This window comes from Bos taurus, chromosome 4, assembly GCF_002263795.3.
Source record: "Bos taurus isolate L1 Dominette 01449 registration number 42190680 breed Hereford chromosome 4, ARS-UCD2.0, whole genome shotgun sequence".
NCBI lineage: Eukaryota > Metazoa > Chordata > Mammalia > Artiodactyla > Bovidae > Bos > Bos taurus.
Window position 1 is genome coordinate 99,749,036 of NC_037331.1, and position 18,875 is coordinate 99,767,910.

Consider the following 18,875-nt stretch of genomic DNA (forward strand, 5'->3'; position numbering starts at 1 on the left):
AGCAAACCACCTGTTTTCACTTGAAATAGTGCATATGAAAAGACTGACTTAATACAAAACTACAGAACATGCAAGATTTTTTTCTGAGATGTTAAATATTACTGCAGTGGAGAACAAAACTTAACCTTTTACTAATGCATGTAGTACCAAAAAAGCAGACAAGGTTTTAGCTTTCTTTACTCAAAATATGAACATTAAGTGTTGTAAATTTCTCTGCCAAGTGGTTCAGAAATACATTATAAATAACCTAGTTAAAAAAAAAAACAAACTCTAAACCATCTTGGTCAGTCTATTCTATGTTTATCTGTTATTTTCTCAAGCAACCGCTTCATAATTACGGGGTTTACAAAATGGCTGAGAAAGAAGAGGGAAGGCAAAGTAGCCTCTACTGCATTACAGGGAACACCAGGATAAACTGTACAAAGAGTCACATGGTCTCTGGACCAGTGACTGGAGGAAGCAGACCAGGTTTAGGAATGATAGAACAGCACACTCTCTACAGTAGCCCACTACAGAAAACACTCGGAAAGTAAAGGTGAAAACTGTGTAGAGAGTAAAAGTCGAGCCTTTTAAACAGCAGTATGCCAAGAAGCGAAAACAAAGATACCAGAACACCTTGTACGCTGACAGTACACGCTGACAGAGTGCCCTCCATCTTCAGCGAGGATCACTGTGTTTCAGTTCAGTGATGGCATAAAGCACTAATTACTGACTTCTAATCCAACTCTAATAGCCTGCATCAAGACAGCAGAATTAGCCACAGGTATCAAAGTATTTAAACCAGTATTCTGTGATTGTTTTCTTGGACGCAGGAAAATTCCAGGGTTAGGCTAGTTTTAAGTGAAAAAGCCACAGGATAAAAAAAGGGTTCACCAGGGAAAAACACACACAAACAAACCCACACATCAACCAACCAATCAGCAACTGGTAAGATTTGTTATTGGCCAGGCTGACTATTCTTGGTACTAGTTTAACCCTGTTGTAGGATGCTACATGGCCTTAAAAAATTGTCATTAATTCTTTATTAACCACAATCTGAATACAAGTCCCTAACCCACCCTCCCCCCACTTTTAAAAATTTGAGGTACATTCAATTATTGCATGACATGGCTAAGGAAAAATGCTAGTATTTTTAGTAAGCATATATGGATGGCAAGTCAAATGAATCTTATTTTATATGCAGGACAGCAAATTTAAGGGTATATGTATGTTTTAATCAGCTGTACTGCTCAAGAAATAAACATTAGAAAATGTGTCTATTTTCTGCAGGTCAGAACACCATTTTAGGGCACTGTATTTTTAAAAATACAGAATATAATTTGAAGGTGTCCCATTTTATGCAGTGCATAAAAGAGAAAAGAAACAAAAATATATTAGGCAGGTGGGCTGGCATACATTCAGCAGAAGCCTATCAACAGCTCTGGGCAACCTGGTGACATGCGTATTTTTAAGAGATGGGGTTAAACTGGTCCGAACAGTAAATCTCACCCCAGTGAGAGCTTTGGTGCAGTAAGTAATCAGCATCCAAGGTGGGTCTGAGAGAGGCATTCCAAAAGAATGTTCCTTGATTCTTCAAACAGAAGTGAGGCCAATCTATTCAAACAGCAAATGAAGAAAATCCATAGGTACTAAGACAACTGTTCTCTCTGTATCTAACAGGCTTATGGCTATGATTCTATTTTTAAATCCCCTTTTACTACCAGCGAGAGTTGGAAAGTGTTTCAATGTTCTATGTCTGAATCTAGAGGAAGGGAAAAAAAAAAGCAGACTGGAATGATTTCTCCTTTAGACTTCCAAAATTTGAGATTTTATAAATAAAACTAGTCAGTTTTACCTAAAGAGACATGAAATCCATGTGAAGGGGGAGAGGAAACCCAAAGTCCAGCCGTCCAGCAGCAGAGGAGTGTGCGCCCCCTCGCCTTAACCGAGCTCTCATGTAAAGCTGGAAGTCACCAGGGGAGATTTGGTCACCAACCTCAGGCAGCGCTCGTAACTACGCTGGGAAATCCCCACTAGAGTGCATCTTAAGGCAGAAGGCTAGAGCTAATTGCTTGTCTCAGCACCCTAAGTTTCGTCACAGCAGCCACTACTGCTCACACAGATAGGGCTACCAAATATATAGTTGGCCTTGGTATAATCAGACCCTCAACACAATCTAATAAATTAGCCAGGGAGCTGAAAAGGTCAAATATTAACGGTATGTTTTGTCTTTGCTCTCCCATGGGTATCAGTTTTTTTTTTTTTTAAACTGGAAATGGAAAAGAGGCTGACCTGATCAGGAATCCTAGTAAAAGCCTGATCTTGTTTTTTCCCTCTCCTCCCAAACATTGTTTATTTTGTTCCTGGTAGTCTGATTTGTTATGAATTTCTCTCTCCCCTCACCCCTCTAAAAGTATTTTAGCTGAAGAAGCTGGCAGATAGAGAGTAACAGACAGACAGGCAGCAGTGTGAGGCCACAGGAGAGTCATTCTTCCAGAGCTGTTAGCCCATCCGTCCATCACTGAAGAAGGGCTTTGATTGCCTGGTTGTCAGTGGCTTCAAAGGCAGTCAGTCCATCAGGACCTTTCACAGTCTTATCGGCACCCTGGAAAACAGAGGAAAGAGCCTTTATCATTAAACAAGCCTACAACCAAGAGAAGAGAATGAAAGGCTAGATTAGTTGGCACATGCAAAACTTCTTTGCTCCTGGAATCTGTTCCACTGAAGGAAAACCCCCAAACAGTTGTCAAGGATACAGATGAAGCTGTAAAAATATCAGATTATTTTTCACTATATTGCACTAGAAATATACAAACTACAAACACAACTTGCCAATAACATAGGCAATGACTGGTTTTTATTTATAATTACTACTACTACTACTAAGTCGCTTCAGTCGTGTTCGACTCTGTGCGACCCCATGGACTGCAGCCTACCGGGCTTCTCCGTCCATGGGATTCTCTAGGCAAGAATACTGGAGTGGGTTGCCATTTCCTTCTCCAATGCATGAAAGTGAAAAGTGAAGTCACTCAGTCATGTCCAACTCTTAGCGACCCCATGGACTGCAGCCTACCAGGCTCCTCCATCCATGGGATTTTCCAGGCAATAGTACCGGAGTGGGGTGCCATGGCCTTCTGGTTAGGTATTACTTATAATACCTAACTAATTAAGTTTTAAACAGGAAGATCCCTGTGTGTAGTATATAATGAGGGTGGGGAGAGAACACTTTTGCTAAAAAAAGCATTACTGTGACAACACTTTCTTCTTTGCAACATTTTTTGGAGAGTGTATAAATATTACACACATATTTTTAAAATCTAGAACTTACAAATCTTTTAGACAAATTCCTAAAGAACATGTATGACACTGGTCATTATACTTCCAAAAACTGAGCAGTAAAGGACTGGAATGTAAGCCAGGAAGGGAGGGTCCCTGCTACACTCCAGAGAGAGTCTCTCCAGTTTGCTCCCTTGTGCTTCAGGAGGAGAGTGCTGTTCTGGACATTTTACTTCCAACATGGCACTGCAGTTTTGAGAATGTGTACATATGCTTTGGTTGGTGTCTGTTGTTCTTATCCATCTTCCCTTATTAGAATAAAAACTCAATGGGAAGTAGAAATCTTATTCATATTATCCACTACTGTGTCCCCAGTATTTAAACAAGTGCCTGGTGCACGGGAGGTGAATTTGCTCCCAAACTGTGTCTGAACTCTCTAACTCCCTGTGCCAGCAACACTCCACCATCTGAGGGTGCTCTGAGAGCTCCAGCCCAACCAGGATGTATTCATCAAATAACCTCTAGTGTCCTGTCCTCCTCCATTGCCAAGTCTCTCCTCTTCCTGAGGCCTACAGAACTGTCTAAACTTGGAGTACACCGTCATGTAGAGACCAAAGTCAGTCAAATTCACCAGTCTCTCCTCCCATTCATCGTTCAATGTGCTAATCCTCTAGAATGTCTCACCATTCCTAAACCATTCCATACCTTTACATTGCTGGGTTCCATAGGGAATGCCCTGCCCCCTTTCTCTGGGAAACCCATTCAATCATTCAACAAATATTTACTGACTGTCTGATGTATAGACACTGTGTAAGGGGCTTGTGGTGATTCAGTCACTAAGTCGTGTCCGACTCTTGTGACCTCAGGGATGGTAGCCAATCAGGCTCCTCTCTCGATGGGACTTCCTAGGCGTAGGGGCTGGAGAATCAAAGGAAAAACAAGATACACTCTGCCAGTCTGGCTCGTGTGAGAGACAAACAAATGAACAATTATGATACAATGGGATGAGAACAAAAAGAGCACTATGCACAGTGGTGAGTGGCCCATAAACTAGAATGGGATGAGGTAGGAGTGTGCAAGAGTCTTTCTGGATGAGGTAATGCTTGAGCTGGGTCTTGATGAGTAAGTACAAGCTGATTAGGTGAGCCAGGAAGGAGATGACAGAAATTCTAGCAAGTGTTAAATTATCACAAAGTCCTCCCCATTACGAATATAAAGGTTTGCTTTCTCCTTTTCTAAGTGATTTTAACTGCACTATGAGACACACGGAACTTACAGTCAAGTGACAGAGAAATCTGCAAGTGAGAACTTCAGTGGCGAGCATGCCAACACAGGTTAAGTGACAATAATTGGGTCAGTTGTATTCAAAACAAATTCTTTAAAATTTTTTTTACCGAAGTCTAGCTGAAAGACACTGTTGTGTTAATTACTATTGCACAGTAAAGTGACTCAGTTATACGTATATACATTTTTTTTCATATTCTTTTCCATTATGGTTTACGTAGGACCGTATTGTTCACCATTCTATATATGCCAGTTTGCATCTGCTAATCCCAAACTCCCAATCCATCCCTCTTCCACATCACTATCCCTTTGCAACCACCAGTCTGTTCTGTGTCCGTTTCTGTTTCACAGACAGGTTCATCTGTGTCATACTTTAGACCCTACATATAAGTGATATCATATGGTATTTGTCTTTCTCTTTTTGATTTACTTCACTTAGTATGACAATCTTTAGGCCCATCCATGTTGCTGCAAATGGCATACTTTCATTCCTTTTTATGACTCAAGAGTATTCCACCGTAATATATGCACCACATCTTTATTCATCTGTTGGTGGACATTTCGGCTGTTTCCATGTCTTGGCTACTGTAAACAGTGAACAGAGGGGTGCATGTCTCTTTTTTAGAATTATAGTTTTGTCTGGCTTATAAGGCCAGAAGTGGATCATATGGTGGTTCTATTTTTAACAAAACAATTATTCTTATTGGTAACTGTTTTTATGACTAGCACTGTAAACTGTAATTCTGCATTAACAAAAAGTCAAATATCACAGTGAACATCTGTTGCTTTTTAGCTGCCAGAGTTCACTTCCCTTCTTTTGATAACAGCATCCTAATTTCATTCTAGGGAATCATTTGTCCCTATTGTGTGGACTCCTCAAACTATAACTTAAGGTGCCAGGTACTTTTCTTGCCAACCATCAGAGCAGGACACTCACTTCCGGATTTTGAATCTTGACTGAAGAGAGCAAAAGAAAGGCAACAAGAAGTCAGAGCTCACTTATTTCTGTGGCGTCACCCAGAAAAGGCAGCAGAGAAGTCTCTCCTATCTAAAGTCTCACAGCTGGCATAGTTCTGGCCTCTTCTCAGCCCAGTACTCCAACTTGCCAACTGATTCTATGATTAGTCCAATTATCTTCTACTTGTGAGAGTCAAATTCTGCTATTTGCAACCCCAAAAATCTAGCTGATAAAAGTATCTAAAATTTTATATATGCCATCTCTTTTTTCCTAATTATAACACAAACTAATCACAGAACTCAGAAGACACACCAAAAAAGCCCCCATAATACTCATTATTCTATAAGCCAGATACAACATTAACATTCTAGTGTTTCTATCTACTCTCTATGTCCTAAATATGTATGTGCATGTATCGCTTTTAAAAATAAATGAGTAAGCATAAGAGAAACGGAGTGACTCTTAAACCACACAAAAAAACTTTAAGATAAGTATTACCAGAGACAAAGAGGGACATTTCGTATTATTAAAAGGCTTAATATCCAAAATTTCCAAATAAAACCAAGAAAACAATTCCATTTATGATAGCATCAAAAATAAATGTTAGGGATAAATTTAATGAACTCAAACCAGTTCTTCTAAAAATGATAGAGCAGTTCTGTCAATGTGGAAAAAGATATTAAAAGAAAATGATTTTTTGGTAGCTGATTGGAGAACTTAAGATATTTCTTAGTATCTCAACCCTTCCTCGAGGAAACCATTTTCAATCAATCGTTATTAGTCCCAGGGATCGTCCATGGCTCTAATACACTCATGCCACTGGAGTTATTAACTTCAGATATTACCTTCTGATTCCCCACCACGCAGATGCGGCTCTAGCACACTACCACCTTCTACCCCAGACCCTCCCGATTTCTTACACTTAAAAACAGCAGTTTTGTTTCTCTGTAAATGTGTGATGTGTTTATTTAAACCTGTGCTTCTTGTTTCATCAATTCTGACAGTATCTCTGCTCTGTAAGATACTTTCTCTACCTTCACCCAATCCTTGCCCCCAAATGAGTTTTGAGATTCATATGAATGAGATAATACAGTATTTGTTTTTGTCCAATATATCTCACTTAGCACAATGCCCTCAAGGCCTCTCTGTTGTTACAAATGGCAGGATTTTCTTTTTTTAAATAGCTGAATAATATTCCATTGCAGTGTGTATGTGTATATATACACACACACATATATCACATTTTCTTTATTCACACAGGTTATTTTCAAGTCTTGGTCACAGTAAATAATGCTGCAGTGAACACAAGGTACAGATATCTTTTTGAGTTAGGATTTCTGTTTCCTTCAGATAAACACCCAGAAGTAGAACTGCTGGATCATATGGTAGTCCTATTTTTAATTCCCGAGGCCCCTCCATACTGTTTTCCACAGAGGCTGCACCAACTTACACCCTGCAAATAGTGCACTGCTGCTACTGCTAAGTCGCTTCAGTCGTGTCCGACTCAGTGCGACTCCATAGACAGCAGCCCACCATGCTCCCCCGTCCCTGGGATTCTCCAGGCAAGAACACTGGAGTAGGTTGCCATTTCCTTCTCCAATGCATGAAAGTGAAAAGTGAAAGTGAAGTTGCTCAGTCGTGTCTGATTCCTAGCGACCCCATGGACTGCAGCCCACCAGGCTCCTCCGTCCATGGGATTTTCCAGGCAAGAGTACTGGAGTGGGGTGCCATTGCCTTCTCCAGCCAATAGTGCACAAGGGTTCCCTTTTTTTCACATCCCTGCCAACACTTACTGTTTCTTATATCCGTGATAACAGCCATTCTAATAGGCGTGAGGTGACAATTCATTGTGGTTTTGATTTATATTTCCCTGATGATTACTAATGTTGAGGAACCTTTTAATGTACCTGCTGGCCATCTGAATATCTTTTGTAAAAAATGTCTATTCAGATCCTCTATCCATTTTAAAATAAGATTTTTTTAACTGAGTTTTTTTCCTGTTATGTGAATATTCTGTTTTGGTTATTAACCCCTTATCATATATATGATTTGCAAATAATTCTCTCCCATTCCATAGGTTGCCCTTTCATCTTGTTGATGGTTTTGTTTTTGGTGCCAAATTCAAAAACTTATCACCAAAATGAATGGCAAGGAGCTTATCATCCATGTTTTTTTCCTCGAAGTTCCATGGTTTCAGGTCTTATTTTAAAGTCTTTAATCCATTTTGAGTTAATTTTTGTGTGTAGTTGTAAGATAGTGGTCCAGTTTCATTCTTTTGCATATACCTGTCCACTTTTCAATATCATTAATGGACCACACTGTCCTTTCCCTATTGTATACTCTTAGCTGCTTAACGGTAAATTCGTTGACTGTGTGTGTATCAGTTCAGTCGTTCAGTCATGTCCGACTCTTTGTGACCCCATGGACTGCAGCACACCAGGCTTCTCTGTCCATCACCAACTCCCAGAGTTTACTCAAACTCATGTCCACTGAGTGGGTGATGCCATCCAACCATCTCATCCTCTGTAATCCCCTTCTCCTCCTGCCTTCAATCTTTTCCAGCAGGGTCTTTTCCAATGAGTCAGTTCTTTGCATCAGGTGGCCAAAGTATTGGAGCTTCAGCTTGAGCATCGGTCCTTCCAATGAATATTCAGGACTGATTTCCTTTAGGATGGACTGGTTGGACCTCTGTGCAGTCCAAGGGACTCTCAAAAGTCTTCTCCAACACCACATTCAAAAGTATCAATTCTTCCGTGCTCAGCTTTCTTTATAGTCCAACTCTCAAATCCACACATGACTACTGGAAAAACCACAGCTTTGACTAGATGGACCTTTGCTGGCAAAGTAATGTCTCTGCTTTTTAATATGCTGTCTAGGTTGGTCACAACTTTTCTTCCAAGGAGCAAGCGTCTTTTAATTTCATGTGTGTATACACACACACACACACACACAGGTTTATTTTGGGGTTCTCTATTTTCTGTTCCACTGATCTATGTACCTGGTTTTATGTCAGTACTGTACTGTTTTGCTTCTTGTGCATGTATGCTCAGTCATGTCCGACTCTTTGTGACCCCATGGACATAGCCCACCAGGCTCCTCTGTCCGTGAAATTTCCCAGGCAAGAATACTGGAGTGGGTTGCCATTTCCTACTCTTCGCAACTCAGGGATTGAACTCACATCTGTGTCTTCTGCATCAGCAGGGAGATTTATTACCACTGGGTCACCTGGGGAGCAATTTTGCTTCCTACATATTTGTAATACAGTTTGAAATCAGGAAGTGTGACACCGCTAGCTTTGTTATTTTTTCTCAAGATTGCTTTGAGTATTCAGGATCTGCTGTGGTTCCATACAAATTTTAGCACTGTTTAATCTATTAAAATTGCCATTGGAATTCTGATAGGAACAGCATTAAAGCTTCTTTGGGCAATATGGACATTTTAACAATATTAATTCTGCCAATGCATGAGCACAAAGTATCTTTCCATTTATTTGTGTCTTCTTCAATATATTTCATCAGTGTAGTTTTCAGCATACGAATGAGTCTTCTGCCTTCTTGGTTAAATTTACTCCTAGGTATTTCATTCTTTTTGATGCAATTATTTTAAGTGGAACTTAAATTCTCTTATAATTTGTAATTAGTATATAGAAACACAACAGATTTTTGGATATTGGTTTTGTATCCTGATACTTAACTGAATTAGGTGAATAGTTCTAAGTTATTTTAGTGGAGTCTTTAGGGTTTTCTATAATATATGTTGTGTCATTGGCAAAAAGAGAACATTTTACTTCTTCCCTTTCAAATTGGATACCTTTTATTTCTTTTCTTCTCTAACCGCTCTGGCTAGGGATTTCCAGTACTATGTTAAGTAAGTGGTGTGAGTGGGCATCCTCATCTAGTTCATTATCTTATAGGAAAAGCTGTGTTTTTCGCAGTTGAGTATGATATACAGGTTGTGGTCATAATACAGCCTTTGTTATGCTGTGGTATATTCCCTCTCTATCTGATTTATTGAGTGTTTTCATTATGAATGAATGTTAAATTATGCCCATGCTTTTTCTGCATCTACTGAAATAATCATATGATTTTTATCCTTGTTATTGCATTATATCACAATGATTGATTTGCAGATTCTGAATTGTCCTTGTGTCCCTGGAATAATCTGATCATGGAGTATGAAACTTTTAATGTATTGCTGAGTTTGGTTTGCTGACATTTTGTTGAGGATTTCTGTATCTATGTTCATCAGGGATACTGGCCTGCAATTTTCTTGTGGCATCCTTGTCTGGTTTTGGATGAGGAAATGCTGGCCTTGTAAAATGAGACTGGAAGCGGTCCCATCTGTACTGATGTTTTTGGGAAGAGTTTGAGAAGGACTGATATTAACTCTTCTTTAAATGTTTGGTAGAACTCACCAGTAAAGCTATCTGGTCCTGAATACTGATAGAAATTTACAGTTAATATATAAAAACAATGCTTAAATTACTGCTGGGTAGACAAAGATGCCACATGAAAAAAGAAAACTACAGGCCAATATCACTGATGAACATAGATGCAAAAATCCTCAACAACATTCTAGTAAACAGAATCCAGCAACATACTAAAAAGATCATACATAATGACCAAGTGGGCTTTATTCCAGGGATGCAAGGATTCAATATTTGCAAATCAATCAATGTGATACACCACATTAACAAACTGAAAGATAAAAACCCATATGATTATCTCAACAGATGCAGAGAAAGCCTTTGACAAAATTCAACACCCATTTATGATAAAAATTCTCCAGAAAGCAGGCACATAAGGAAAATACCTCAACATAATAAAAGCCATATATGATAAACCCACAGCAAACATTATCTTCAATGGCAAAAAACTGAAAGCAAAGAATTATCTCAAAAATACACAAGCAGCTCATGCAGCTCAATACCAGAAAAATAAATGATCCAATCAAAAAATGAGCCAAAGAACTAAACAGACATTTCTCCAAAGAAGACATACAGATGGCTAACAAACACATGAAAAGATGCTCAACATCACTCATTATCAGAGAAATGCAAATCAAAACCACTATGAGGTACCATCTCACGCCGGTCAGAATGGCTGCCATCAAAAAGTCTACAAACAATAAATGCTGGAGAGGGTGTGGAGAAAAGGGAACCCTCTTACATTGTTGGTGGGAATGCAAACTAGTACAGCCATTATGGAGAAGAGTGTGGAGATTCCTTAAAAAACTGGAAATAGAACTGCATATGACCCAGCAATCCCACTCCTGGGCATACACACTGAGGAAACCAGAACTTAAAGAGACACATGTACCCTAATGTTCATCGCAGCACTGTTTACAATAGCTAGGACACGGAAGCAACCTAGATGTCCACTGGCAGACAAATGAATAAGAAAGTTGCAGTACATATACACAACGGAATATTACTCAGCTATTAAAAAGAACACATCTGAATCAGTTCTAATGAGGTGGATGAAACTGGGGCCTATTATACAGAGTAAAGTCAGAAAGAAAAACACCAATACAGTATATTAACACACACATGGAATTTAGAAAGATGGTAACGGCAACCCTACATGTGAGACAGCAAAAGAGACACAGATATAAAGAACAGACTTTTGGACTCTGTGGGAGAAGGCGAGGGTGGGATGATTTGAAAGAACAGCATTGAAACATGTATATTACCATATGTGAAACAGATGACCAGTCCGAGGTTAATGCATGAAACAGGGCACTCAAAGCCAGGGCGCTGGGACAACCCAGAGGGATGGGATGCGGACGGGGGTGGGTTTGACATGGGGGATACAGGTACACCTGTGGCTGATTCATGTCAATGTATGGCAAAAGCCACCACAGTATTGTACAGTAATTAGCCTCCAATTAAATTTAATTAAAAATTACTTCTGGGTAAACACTGCTCACTGTGGCACCTGGCAGACTACTATGATTAGTTTTGTTTCTACTGTTCCAGTATCAAAACCCTGTGCACTCCTCTCAAATGACAGAGTCAGGAGATCCACAGCTGAGTTCTTCCTCAGTCCTATTCATTCATTTACAAATAACAACTTTTTATCCTATCTGTTTGGCTAAACTGCTATAACAGAGGCTAAAGCACAATGAATTAAACTAAGTTAACTTATTTCTCTCTCATAGAACAGTAATACTTAGTGTGCTCACCTCCACATCTGCTTCCAGCCTGCTAGATGTGGGCGTGAAGTCCGTAGCAAGTGGCCTCATATGTTAGGTGATCTAGAAATGGCACACATCTGTGCACACCCCATCGGGCCAAACTTAGACACAAAGCCCCAGCCACTGCAAGACAAACTGAGATGCAAGTACTAGCTAGGCCGCCACTATGCACCAAGTTAAAACATGAAGGTTCTCTTTTTAAAAGAAGAGTAAACACTGGACATGAAAGGCAATTTGCACCCTAACCTATGCTGTCCTGAAAATACTCTGGAATATTATTTCTAAATTCTGTCTAGCCTGCCTCTCCTTCTTACTCCTTCCACTCTACCCTCCTCCCCTTTACTTTCTCTCAACTTTATTTAAATGCTGGATTCTCCATGGTTCTGGTTTTTGGCAGGCATCTTCACCACTTGCTCAGTATGCTTTTGCCAGATCTCATCCACGTTATGATTTAACTTCTGACTTATGTATTCATTTTGAACGTCTACCCTGATCTTTAAAGCTTTCCCCACCACTCACACACACTGAGACTTACCTACTTTAGTCCCAGAAATACTATAAATGGAGCCTTTCCTAAAGTGAATCCATAATGTTTTTTTACCAACTTATTTCTTTATCTGGAACATTCTCTATCATGTTAAATGTGGAGATACTATGCATTTTTTTTTTTTTTTTTGCTTGCTTCACATGTAATCAGTCACTAAGTCTTTAGACAATAATGTTCTTAAAATTTCCCACCTGTCCTTGCTACTATCTCAGTTCAGTATTTTCATATGTAAATTCTAATGCAATAGTTTCTTTTTTCAATTTTCCTGCTACTCTAACTCAGACTCCATACATCTGTTTGGGTGATCTTTGTAAAATTCAAGTCTGATTGTAATACTCACCTACATAAACGCCTTTAATGGCATCCTCACAGGAGAAAACAAGATAAATCATGTGATACATAAGGTATAATCTGCTCACTACCCACCTCTTGCTAAATTTCTTGTTAAATCCCATGCTGCAGCTGTGCTGAACAATCTCCCTTACTCTAATGCATTAACACGTCAGGTCTCTCTTGCCTCTGTGACTTTTCTCACACTGATGCTTCTGCTTTGAAAGGTAATGCAGTTCTCTATTCGATTCCTGGACACTAAGTTTCGAGGACTCAAGTGTCAACTGCTTTTTGAAGCTACATTTGTGGTCCCTGAAGTTGCAATGACATTCTTATTTATATCACACTAGGCCTCTGACTCCCAGGACATGTGACCTCTCCTTCCTTTAGATCCCTGCTGGGTTACATATAAACTCCTGCCACAGCGATCAAAACACTTTAATGCCCTTGTTTTACATTTTACCAAATATGTTGACACCAGTACTAAGCTTAACAGTTGCTAAGTTCACAAAGCCTTGCACAGTGTCTAACAGGCAATAAAATACTATAAAAAGTAAATGCTTTTAAAACTAATTGATATAGACTATTACTATATGTAATAACAGACTAGATCAGGACTAGGTTCATCTTACATTTACAGCATGATTCAAGTCATGATCAAGTTTCCTGGAGGACGAAAAGGATGCTACGGCCAAGTTAAGTGGCCTCAGCAGAAAGAGAGGTCATTTGTCATTCTAGGGAGTAAAAAAGCTTTAAGGTCTCACAAGAAATTTCTTAATTTTTTTCAAAAGTTATAGCTTTAGATAATCATGCATTATTTTTTAAACTCTGTATTTTGTATTGGTGTGTAGTTATAGCTTTAGATAATCATGCATTATTTTTTAAACTCTGTATTTTGTATTGGTGTGTAGCTGATTAACAATGCTGTGATAGTTCAGGTGAACAGGGAAGGGACTCAGCCATACATATACATGTATCCATTCTCTCTCAAGCTCGCCTCCCATTCAGGCTGCCGGGTAACACTGAGCAGAGTTCCCTGTGCTATTCAGTAGGTCCTTGTTGGTTATCCATTTTAATTATAGCAGTGTATACATGTCCATCCCAAACCTACCCTCTCCCCATCCTCCCCTCCACTGCCCCAGCCCTGGCAACCATAAGATCGTCCTCAAAGTCTGTGAGTCTGTTTTGTACGTAAGTTCATTTGTATCATTTCGTTTTAGATTCCACATACAACCGACATCATATGCTATTTCACCTCCTCTGCCTGACTTAAAATTTCACTCAGTATGACATTGTCTAGGTATGTCCATGTTGCTGCAAATGGTGTTATTTGACAGTAAGTCACAGACTATAGGAAATGTTTTTTAAAAAATTAAAGTCATACTATCTCTGCCCTTCAATAGAATAGTTTACAATGTAGCCAAAAGATAAGGTATGCTGGCATGAATCAACAAGAGCATATCTTTATCTACTTCTTACAATTCTGCTTTATACTACCAGTTCTTAATCTGGACAAATAGGCCAAAAAACTGGATTAGTAACATTTTAAGACTGAAATTCTTAAACTTGTACTGAGGTTATCTGATATTATATTGACAAAAGGCTTTTGTGGCAAAGATAATTATAATTATGCTGATTAACTGTTAGAATACTAAGCAGCTGTGTTTCAATGAAAAATTTATCAAATTAATTAAAAAATTAGCATTTAGATACAAATACACACACAACACTGGTGGATGTTTCTTTGTATGTTGCGTTGCACAGAGCTGGACACGACTGAAGTGACTTAGCAGCAGCAGACACTGTTTTACAACCTTAGACTATAACCACAGATCATAGAATACAATCAAAATTCTCCAAGCCAGGTTTCAGCAATATGTGAACCGTGAACTTCCAGATGTTCAAGCTGGTTTTAGAAGAGGCAGAGGAACCAGAGATCAAATTGCCAACATCCGCTGGATCATCAAAAAAGTAAGAGAGTTCCAGAAAAACATCTATTTCTGCTTTATTGACTATGCCAAAGCCTTTGACTGTGTGGATCACAATAAACTGTGGAAAATTCTTCAAGAGATGGGGAATACCAGACCACCTGACCTGCCTCTTGAGAAACCTATATGCAGGTCAGGAAGCAACAGTTAGAACTGGACACGGAACAACAGACTGGTTCCAAATAGGAAAAGGAGTACGTCAAGGCTGTATATTGTCACCCTGCTTATTTAACTTCTATGCAGAGTACATCATGAGAAACACTGGGCTGGAAGAAGCAAGCACAAGCTGGAATCAAGATTGCCGGGAGAAATATCAATAATCTCAGATATGCAGATGACACCACCCATATGGCAGAAAGTGAAGAAGAATTAAAAAGCCTCTTGATGAAAGCGAAAGAGGAGAGTGGAAAAGTTGGCTTACAGCTCAACATTCAGAAAACGAAGATCATAGCATCTGGTCCCATCACTTCATGGGAAATAGATGGGGAAACAGTGGAAACAGTGTCAGACTTTTTTTTTTTTGGACTCCAAGTCACTGCAGATGGTGACTGCAGCCATGAAATTAAAAGATGCTTACTCCTTGGAAGGAAAGTTATGACCAACCTAGAGAGCATATTAAAAAGCAGAGACATTACTTTGTCAACAAAGGTCCATGTAGTCAAGGCTATGGTTTTTCCAGTAGTCATGTATGGATGTGAGAGTTGGACTGTGAAGAAAGCTGAGCACCAAAGAATTGATGCTTTTGAACTGTGGTGTTGGAGAAGACTCTTGAGAGTCCCTTGGACTGCAAGGAGATCCAACCAGTCCATTCTGAAGGAGATCTGCCCTGGGTGTTCTTTGGAAGGAATGATGCTAAAGCTGAAACTCCAGTACTTTGGCCACCTCATGCGAAAAGTTGACTCACTGGAAAAGACTCTGATGCTGGGAGGGACTGGGGGCAGGAGAAGGGGACGACAGAGGATAAGATGGCTGGATGGCATCACTGACTCAATGGACGTGAGTTTGAGTAAACTCCGGGAGTTGGTGATAGACAAGGAGGCCTGCCGTGCTGTGATTAATGGGGTTGCAAAGAGTCGGACACAACTGAGCGACTGAACTGAACTGATAGAATATAACCACTATATAACAACTTAGCAACCATGGTTTGATATATTCAACTCACTTTTGGAAAGAAAGCGGGTCAGAATCAAATACAAAATGAATGCCTGAATGAATATATCTGGTATTAAATGTCCCACAAGACTCTTAAAATGTAAAGGAACAAAGCAATTCTTTGTCCTCTCCCTTTAACCACTCAACTAACTCTTATTCAACTGCTATTCTCTGTGAAGCCCTTCTGGAATTTTCCAGACAGTGACTTGGCTTGGCTTCTCTCCTCCTGTATGCAAGGGCATGTTGCTGACCACACTTCAAGGCTGACACTGTAGCCTGGCTTATCTAAAGTCTAGTACAGTCCCCTTTTTTTCTGTACTTTCCTCCCCTACAGAGAAGAAACTGAATCCCCAGACTCGCTTAAAGCTGTAAGCTGCCCTCTGGCACAGAGCTAGCCTCTCCTGTGGACAGCTTTCTTTCTCCATAAAGCCCCAGGGACAAGAGAATCCTTAGTTGTTTTTAGACAGTAAGGACTAGGGGAGACAGGCGATAAGAGAGTGTGAGATGCTAAGGACAAGGGGAGCCAGTCATTCAGCCTTGGACTGTCATACCTTCAGGCCACTTTTTCTTTGAGATGTAACTGACATAGAACATGACACTAGATGATCTGATATATGGATATACTGCAAAATGATACCACAATAAGACTAGTCAACATCTATCACTACACAGAGGTACAAAGTTTTTTCCTTAGGATGAGAAGTATACGATTTACTCTCTTAATAACTTTCAGATGTATAATACAGTATTGTTAACTATGGTTACCATGTTTTATGTTACATCCCCAGGACTTATTTATCTGATAATTGTAAGCCTGTACCTTTCTGGCAACCATCAACATCATGTGTTCTCTGTATTTGTGAGTTTTGTTTTAGATTCCACGTTAAGTAAGATCATATGGTGTTTTTCTCTGACTTACTTCATTCAGCATAATGCTTTCAAGGTCCCTCTATGTTGTCACAAATGGAAAGGATATAAAATATAGCCAATATTTTATAGTAACTATAAATGGAATATAACCTTAAAAAAATTGTGAATCACTGGATGGACCTAGAGATTATCCTAAATATAGCAAGTCAAAGACAAACATTATATGGCATCACTTACATGTGGAATCTGATAAACAGTACAAATGAACTTATATATAAAACAAAAACAGATTCACAGACATAGAAAGTGGAAGGGTAGGGGAGGGATAAACTGTAATAGATGCACACTACCATATATAAACAAGGGTTTATATTCAGTATTTTATAATAACCTATAATGGAAAAGAATTTAAAAAGAACAGATATACACATATATATGTATAATCACATCATTTTTCTGTACACCTGAAACACAATATTGTAAATCAACTATACTTCAATTTAAAAAAATATACTGTACACTTGTAACTTATACAACATTGTACAGCTACACTTCAAAAAAAAAAAAAAAAATCAAGCAGGTGGTCTGGATCAAGGACATACTGAACCTGTGAATCCCAATTCTACCCCAAAGTAGCTGTGTGACCTCTTTGCCGATGTTTTATTTGCTTTACATAAAATGGTAAGGCTTACATGATCTCTGCACAAAGTCCTTCATCAAAAATTGTTAATCTCTCTTAAAAATGAGTTAAACAGTGAAATATTATTCAGCCACAAAAAGGGGAAGCCACTTTCTTGTTTAAATCTCTGTAGCAGGAGTTTTGTTACAGTTGAACTCCACTTCTCTTAAGAGTATTTGTCACAGTCTTTAATTATCTGCTAACTGTGCTTTACTGGCTGTGAAGTCACAGGTGGTGGTTTAGTCGCTAAGTCATGTTCGACTCAGACAATCCTGTGGACTGTAGCCTGTCAGGCTCCCCTGTCCATGGGATTCTCCAGGCAAGAATACTGTAGTGGGTTGCCATTTCCTTATCCAGGGGATCTTCCCAACCCAGGAATCAAACCCGGGGAAGTCATAGGACCAGGTATTAAATCTGTCTTTGCTAACTTCAGGGCCATGCACCCCGTCTGCCTCTCTAAACAATGTGCTAAACAAGCAACAGGAAATGGCATGACAATGAACGACAATATGAACGACTATACTTGCGAGGACTTCTAATTTATGTGGTAGGCTGTGTTGCTATTTTAACCTTTTAGTTTGAAAAAAATAAAAAACTGATTCTTATAACCTCGATTAACTCTTCAAGAGAAAAGTAGCCACCCCAACCTATTTACATAACAAAAGCTAACAAATGAAGCCCCTTCTCCACCCCCGGAGCAATGAGACATTCTATGTTTCGCTGTACTTCTCATTTGGAGACAGTGACCACAGCTCATTTTCAGCTGCATATATAATGGTCTTGGATTTCTTCTTATGTTACAGCTCTGGTGTCAAAGTAGTGGAGCTTGAATCCTCATTCTCCTCCTAATGAGCTGTGCGATCCTGGGAAAGGTTCCCAATGCTTGGTGCCTCGGTTTCCCCATCTGTAAAATGGGGGATTAAAAATCGTACCCACTTCATGGGATTACTGTGATGATTAAATGAATCAATATATGTAAAGCACTTAAATGACATTTCTTAGGTATAAGTACTATTTTAACTAGGAGTTAATTCATTTACCTTCTCATCAACTCTATGTGGTAAGTACTAGCCCCATGTCTCAGAAGAGAACATTCAGGCTGAGACGATAAGGAATTTATTTAAAGCCACAAAGTTATTAAGAACTGAAAGCCAAACTTGGAGGCGTGTGACATCACAGGACACACTTTATGTCACTAACAGAAACTATCTAAAATAACAATGCACTCCAGTCTGAAAGAGCTAAATAGGTAAAAAAAAAAAAAAAAAAAAGCTTACAAAGGACATACTTGTGGATGAGATTTGTAAGGTGTATCAAAACAGTATAACAACTGGTTTCTCCAGCATCTGGGGGCACTTTTCTAGCTATATCAAGCCTGCTAGTTCTTTCCTCATGCAGTTTCTTAAAATAAGGCAATTCAGAAAAGGTATTGCTCAGTTCTTTGTAGGTCACTAGTCCTAAAATTTTTTTAAAACTAAACTTGCCCATGTTACATGGAAAAGAACTTTGGGGGTTAAAGCAATAATCAATAGTATGTGTGCTTTGAGAATATGCAAAACTGTTTAGATTTTACCAGGAGTGGAACAGTGAGTAATTTGAGTAAAAAAATGTTTCTAC

General features: G+C 39.1%; 1 protein-coding gene across 1 annotated transcript in view; it reads right to left on the reverse strand.

Annotated features, from left to right (window-relative positions):
• Window positions 1-1,784: 1,784 nt before the first annotated feature.
• MTPN (myotrophin) overlaps window positions 1,785-18,875 on the reverse strand; it is a 76,346-nt gene continuing 59,255 nt past the window's right edge. Inside the window, 1 exon segment of the mRNA NM_203362.2 lies at window positions 1,785-2,584. Within this exon segment, the coding sequence (NP_976238.2) occupies window positions 2,498-2,584 (87 nt within the window). The 3' untranslated portion in view covers window positions 1,785-2,497.